Source organism: Octopus bimaculoides, chromosome 5 (assembly GCF_001194135.2).
Source record: "Octopus bimaculoides isolate UCB-OBI-ISO-001 chromosome 5, ASM119413v2, whole genome shotgun sequence".
Taxonomy (NCBI): domain Eukaryota; kingdom Metazoa; phylum Mollusca; class Cephalopoda; order Octopoda; family Octopodidae; genus Octopus; species Octopus bimaculoides.
The window spans coordinates 73,368,578-73,375,561 of record NC_068985.1 but is presented as its reverse complement, the minus strand read 5'-3'; the positions used below and the strand labels follow the sequence as shown (position 1 = coordinate 73,375,561).

Genomic DNA, 6,984 nt, shown 5'->3' with positions numbered 1-6,984 from the left:
GGGATCAGCAACAGTTGCTTCACCACATACCGAAGTTCAGAAATAGCAGCTAAAATGCTGAGACTCCAACAGATAGCATTACTTGTAACTCACAAAGGCAAAACAAGAAGAAAAAACAACGAAAACTAACCAGTCGAAGTTAATCATAGACGCGTTTCTGGCTTAGGAGCGATAAACACTCCATTTCCTCATCAGTATGATATTCCAGTTGCAAATTCGACGATGCTAGCAATTGTGCATGCATGACCGAGTGAACATCATGCATCGGCACAACTTGAAAACACCTCCGAACCTACATAGGCCAGCCAGTCCATTATCCCTCCATTATCCCATATATATATATATATATATATGCACACACAGAATGGACAGAAATAATAGGTTATATAGATTTATTCATTTATTCATTGGCTTTGAGTTGTTTCAGATATATCTTTGGGTGCATTCATCATTCAATTTTATCAATTGATCGATTAAAAATATAGAGAACGACCCACACAGTGATATCTTCATCAGAACCATAATAACTCAACTGCCAAAAAGGATAAAAAGAAAAGAAAGATGGAATTTGTTCGGTGGTATTTATACAGAACTAGGTCGCTTGTTTCTAGCCATCAAACTTAAGCTATAGTTCTCTCTTACCACGGGTGAAAGGTATTGATATCCAGTAAAGAAATTAGCTATCCCACAACCTCGTTATAGTCAATACCAGGCTTTTGGCATTTACTACTATATTTTTGGAAATTATGTCAGCCCGAGTATTTGCAAATATAATGACCAAGAGTGCCCATTGTTTTAAGCATCAAGTATCAACATCAATCTAATTAATTACCAAGAATCTATATAATTAAAAATATTTAACAGAAGTGGAACTAATAATCAGATATTATAAGTATATATGAGCTACAACAGGTACAGAAGCAATTAGACTAAGACTACATGTAATCCAAAATTAGGATTAAGTATCTTTGGTACAGCTGCAATAGGAAGTCTAAGATATGATTCTTAAATAGAGTGGTAGAGTAAATTACATAAGTGCTTAGTGAAGAAGATAAACCCAATACAAAATCGGATAAAACGAAGCAAAGCAAATGCAACAAAAAGAATTAAAAAATAAAACTAAAAAGGGAAAATTAGGGGAATGGATGTGATAATAAAAAATGAAAATAAAAACGATATTTTTTATCATCAAATAAACAATGAGAAGGAAGACCGAAAAGAATTCTATAATACAAGCAATCGAGAAAATTAACAATTACCATTTCAACGAAAAACGTATGATCTCTAAAATTTTGGGCTTGGAAAATATGCAGGTGTTTTCATGTCCTTTTGTTCTCATGATTAATTATTGAGGGAATAATCTAAAAGTCTTGTTATAAAAATTGCTTACATGTTACCGCTAATTCTTGCCTCTTATCCAGGATGTTATACTCTTAACATTACTCTTCTAGGTAAAGTACAGTTAGTTTTCCGTACGTCGTAAGGAGGAGCACTGCTCAATGTTAGACACTTAATACTACACTTAGTTTATTTTTAAGCTTCCAAATTAGCTTGCTTAATGAGGTCGATCTTTCTTTACTCTTATGTGTAAATGATGACACGTAGTTGTGATATCGAGATTTTAAAATTGTTGTACAATAGCCTATGTAATGGTAAACTGTGTTATCCATCATACTCGGGTATATATAAACCGAGTTCTTAAGATATTCTTCATCTAATGGACATTTATTAGGGTCGATACAGTAACAACTGTTGTTGTTGCTGCTGTTGTTGCTGATCTCGCTGTTGCTCTTGCTGTTAAGGCGGTGACCTAGCAAAATCGTTAATGCGCTAGGAAAAATTCTTAGCGGCATTTCGTCCGTCCTTACGTTCTGAGATCAAATTCCACCGAGGTCGACTTTGCTTTTAATCCTTTCGAGGTCGATAAAATAAGTACCAATTGATCACTGAGGTCGACGTAATCGATTTATCTCCGACCCTGAAATTGCTGGCATTGTGCCAAAATTTTAAATCATTATTATTGTTGTTGTTGTTTTTATTGTTGCTACTGCTATTGTTGTTGTTGTTATTGTTACTAATACTACTACTATTATTACTACTATCATTATTACTGTTACTACTATTATTATTGCTGTTGTTGTTGCTACTACTACTAAAATTATACCTGTTTCTATTATGCTTATTGTTATTCATATCATCCTCATTGTTATTATTATTAATAATAAGGCACGCTGGACGAAATGCTTAGCGGTATTTCGCTCGTCGCTACGTTCTGAGTTCAAATTCCGCCGAGATCGAGTTTGCCTTTCATCCTTTCGGGGATCGATTAAATAAGTACCAGTTGCGCACTGGGGTTGACGGAATCGCCTTAATCTCTTCCCCCAAATTTCAGGCCTTGTGCCTACAATAGAAAGGATTATTATCATTATTAATTCCACCACTACTTTCATTACCACTGATGTTGTTGTTGTCCTTTTCCCCATTATTGTTCTTTTTATTAGCATGTTTATCATGCTTCTACACTTTTTCTTACTACTTAAGCCTATTGTATCGTTAAGTATGAACTCTTTAAATCTACGGATGTTCTGAGAAGCTATGACTTGCGCCAAGTTCCTAAGTGTTGAATATGTAATCTTAACTGAATGCTTACTAAACAACTTCCCGTATCGGCTTGATGGCGGGAAACGCTTCTCAAAGGCCGTGAAGAATTTTCTCGCGATTTTAGTGTGAATTTGAGCATATACCAGACTACTTGTTCTTATCTATCTCTCCTTTCTTTAGAGTTACTGCATTTACTGCTACTTACAACATACTATTTCGGTGTAGGCTAGTCTTCCCGCATGACGAGCAAATCTATTTTGATGATTATGGCTATCTCTGTCATCATTCTTCTTATCTTCCTCCAGTTGCTATTTATTAACATTAGACCTATTCTTTGGGGTGCGGTTAGAATTATCAATAGATTTACTCGAACTAGTGTTACTGCGCGAACTGCTATGTTTATTTTCATTCCGCTTATCTAACTCTCTATTAGTTGAGGGTGTCTGTGTCCGCTGACCCAAACATACTACTCGTGTTATGATTAAATTTCCAATTACATTCTGTACATCTATTCCTGGAATATTTCCTTCTATTATTGGGAAAATCACCAGAATCATAATACGTCCAAATTTTAACATTACTCTCCTTGATAAATGGTTCTTTGGGATGCATTTGTCCACTGAAACCTGTTTCCGCTCGGATTAGGTTGCAATATTTCTCATGTTGTTTAAAGAGTTTTTCTTTAGTTTAAAGTTTAGACATTTTAATTGACGTCTCCTTGACCATATATTTTATGATACATTCGCATTAACCCGACTGAATACCTGTAAAGCAACCAGTAAGTTGTAAGTCACGCCCATTTATGAACTTAAACTGAGTATTGTCAGAAAACTTACTGAAGAATCATTAGGTTATCAGCTCAAAACAGCGTAAATAAAGACATTTGTTATAAAATCTCAGTGATTATTGTAGCTATTTCCACTTAGAACGTTTAAATCGTAGATTAAATTATTTTAGTATCTTCTTAGTGTTTCATTACCTTACAAAATTAGCCAATGTCAAGCGAGCGTTTGCAAAAACAAAAAAACCATTGCTTCAGTAGGTCAGAGAGGGAGAACTATATTAATGTATGCTGATGATTTCATTCGGTTGTTGAGTAAGTTATTTTTATATTTGCCATTCACCCAGATTCTATGCATCTGCTTACCTAAACTGGTTATATGTATAGCAACAATACCACAGTGATATGTGAGCTGTATTTAAATTCGTACCGTACTTACAGCTGTTAGCATCTGAACTAAACTAACAGGATTTCTGACTCTGAAGAGAAAACCTTGGATTCGAAACGATATGAATCTGAACTTGCCAAAGAATTTTTCTAGGATAATATAATATAATATTTCTTTTAATTTAGAATTCTACAATGAAAACTAATTAAACGAAATCTCGAAGTAGAGTATTTAAAAATAATTTTAACTGTTTTCACGTTTTTGTATGCATGAGTGTGTAGAGGGGGAATGATAAAAATTGTAAGAAAATATGTTGAAAGACAGACATACAGATTGCAAGATATAGGAAGAAGTATGAATACAATCATATATACACATTAAGTTACATGTGCATATATATGTAAAGTCATGTGAGTGCATGTGCATGTTCTTAGATATATATATATATATGTAATAAGAATAATGAAAAGAAAGTTCTGGGTACAGTATTATATATTTGAAAAAATTAGTAGAGATGGCATTTTTGGAGATAACCTTTATTTTAATAATAATGTTTACAGTGAATGATACTGGTATGAGTTTCAAGCTTCAAATAGCAGTTTTGAAACTGAAAAAGAAAAGAATGCTTTATTTTTGTTTGAAAACGGCTATTTGAAGCTTCAAACTCAACCAGAGTCACTCATTATAAACATTACTATTAAAATTAAAATTAAAATTGTCCAAAAACAGCCATCTCTACTCATTTTAAAAATATGTGTGTGTGTGTGTCTATTTGCATATAGGTAGAGAACAGATAGATAGAAACACAAAGATGCTGATTTTCTCTGTGTAAGAGAAAGTTCGTCTACAGTGTATGTATTTGTATGTGAGTGTGTACGTATGCGTGTGTGTGCGCGCGCGCTTAGATGAGCAGATGTATTCAAAAAGATTATTCAGTCAGACTCTGAGGGCAATCAAATGAGAAATCTAGTGCCATAAATATTGCTTCGGGATAATTCATGATCTATTGTTAATTTCAACTGAAATCATCTTAGAGACTAAAGTTTTTGACTTGAATGTAATTTCACTTTTCAAACTTGATTGATTAGACATAACTAAAACACTGTTGCTTTAAAAACCATAATTATTGTTCTTCATTTCTTTTTGCAGAATATAATTCGACTTGAAATTCTGGAAAAGATACAAAATCGAAAAGATGTGCAATACAAACCAAAAGAAATAAATAAATTTAACGGCAATGTCTGTAACAAGTGATTACCTGATGAAAGAGGAGATGACAAATACAGATTCCAGTACAGACTGGGAAACAACTTCTCCGTCTATACTGAGAAACACTTATCCTTTTATAATTAAAAGAGAATCAATTGATGAAATTGCTGTACCTATCCTCGGTTATATAGCTCCGCCTGTCGCTGTCATCACAATTATTACAAACTCCCTAGTAGTGATCGTTCTCATGAAAAGAAACATGAAATCCCCTACAAACTGTGTGCTTATTGGTATGGCGTTATCTGACATGTTTACTGGAGTTATACCTATGCCCTTGTATCTTTATTTCTACGCAGCAGGCTATTATCAAGATTATGTACCAAACTGGTGTTGCAGAATCTACCACGTATTTACACTATATATACCCACTATATTCCACACAGCTTCAATCTGGTTAACCCTCACTCTGGCAATACAGCGTTACATATATATCTGCCATTCGTTCCGTGCACGTACTTGGTGTACTATAAATAACGTTATCAAGGGAACTGTTGCTATATACTTCATTGCCATTCTTTTCCACCTTACAAGATTTTTTGAATATGACTTTGAATCAGTTGAGCTGATGTCGTTGCTTCATAGAAACCAAACGGTTATTGGTTGCTATATTCTTCGGTCACAGTGGCTTGTCAATTGGATAGATTTATACTATAATGTATATTTCTGGTTTCGCGTGATATTCGTTCATTTAATACCGTGCACAGCGTTAGTTGTGCTCAACGGTATGCTTATACATGCCATGACACTTGCTAAGAGGCGGAGGAAATTATTGATTAAACAAAACAAACGAAACGAATCCAAAAAGATTAAAGATACAAATTGCACAACTCTGATGTTAGTTGCAGTTGTCTTTTTATTTTTGCTGGTTGAGGTTCCCCTGGGTATTTTAATGATAATTACTATCCTGCAGAACACGTTAAAAATCAGCATTTTTCCGGACAACGTTATCTTTGTGACCAGTTCCATAATAAACATGATGATCATGTTATCGTACCCATTAAACTTCTTTATATATTGTGCCATGAGCAAACAGTTTCGAAACACATTCAAACGCATGTTTTGCGGCGGCCCATTACCGATTGATCGAGAAAGTTCCCAATACATGACATTGCCAACTGAAAACGGCAGAACAATCGTTACTACAGATGAAACAAAGCTTTGAAGCAATTTTATATTCTGCGGACTATTTCTATTTGAAAGGATAAGCCAAGATGCAAAATGTAGAGCTGTTAACCTGCAAGACTACAGTAGAACCAACATAGAAGATAGAATACATTCAAAAATAATATCGGACATAAGTTGTAAAAGTTTAAACACCTGAAGATATATATTAATGCATAAAATATATTGACTATATATGCGTGTGTGTGTGTGTGTGTGTGTGTATGTGTGTGTGTGTGTGTGAGTGCTTGTGTATGTATATGTGTATGTGTAAATAAGTCCAAGCGTATGCACATGTATAAATGCGTGTTGCTTCTGTTGGACACTTTCAAATATTAAATGTCAACACACATAACATATACACCACAGTGCACACTCGTTTTTAGAAGTGTTAAAGTGTCGTTGTTGCTTTTTTTATATATGGCTGAATGGTCACTTTTATGCCCATGTAATGATGTGGATGTAACGGTCACACACGATTTTTATTCCTTTCTTTAAAAACGCTAACTGTATAATATATTATAAGTAGAGACAACTAGGTAACATATCTACTTCATAAATATACACACGTATAGACATGCATACAGATACGTATATATAAGTAAATATATATAAATGTATATACGTATATATATATGTATATATATATGTATGTTTATATATATGTATTTATATGTGCATATATATATATATATATATATACATATATATATATATACATATATATATATATACATAATTGAGTATCTATATATATATATATATATATATATATATATATATA

The 6,984-nt window shown here is 33.4% G+C and overlaps 1 protein-coding gene across 4 annotated transcripts in view; it reads left to right on the top strand.

Moving 5' to 3' along the window:
• Positions 1-6,788, top strand: part of LOC106869260 (sex peptide receptor) — a 741,054-nt gene extending 734,266 nt beyond the window's left edge. For all 4 annotated transcript variants that reach the window (XM_052967783.1, XM_052967780.1, XM_052967781.1 and 1 more), the window contains one exon: positions 4,920-6,788. In XM_052967783.1, the coding sequence (XP_052823743.1) occupies positions 5,008-6,201 (1,194 nt within the window). In that variant the 5' untranslated portion in view covers positions 4,920-5,007 and the 3' untranslated portion in view covers positions 6,202-6,788. The remainder of the gene's footprint in view (positions 1-4,919) is intronic.
• The last annotated feature ends 196 nt before the right edge of the window (positions 6,789-6,984 follow it).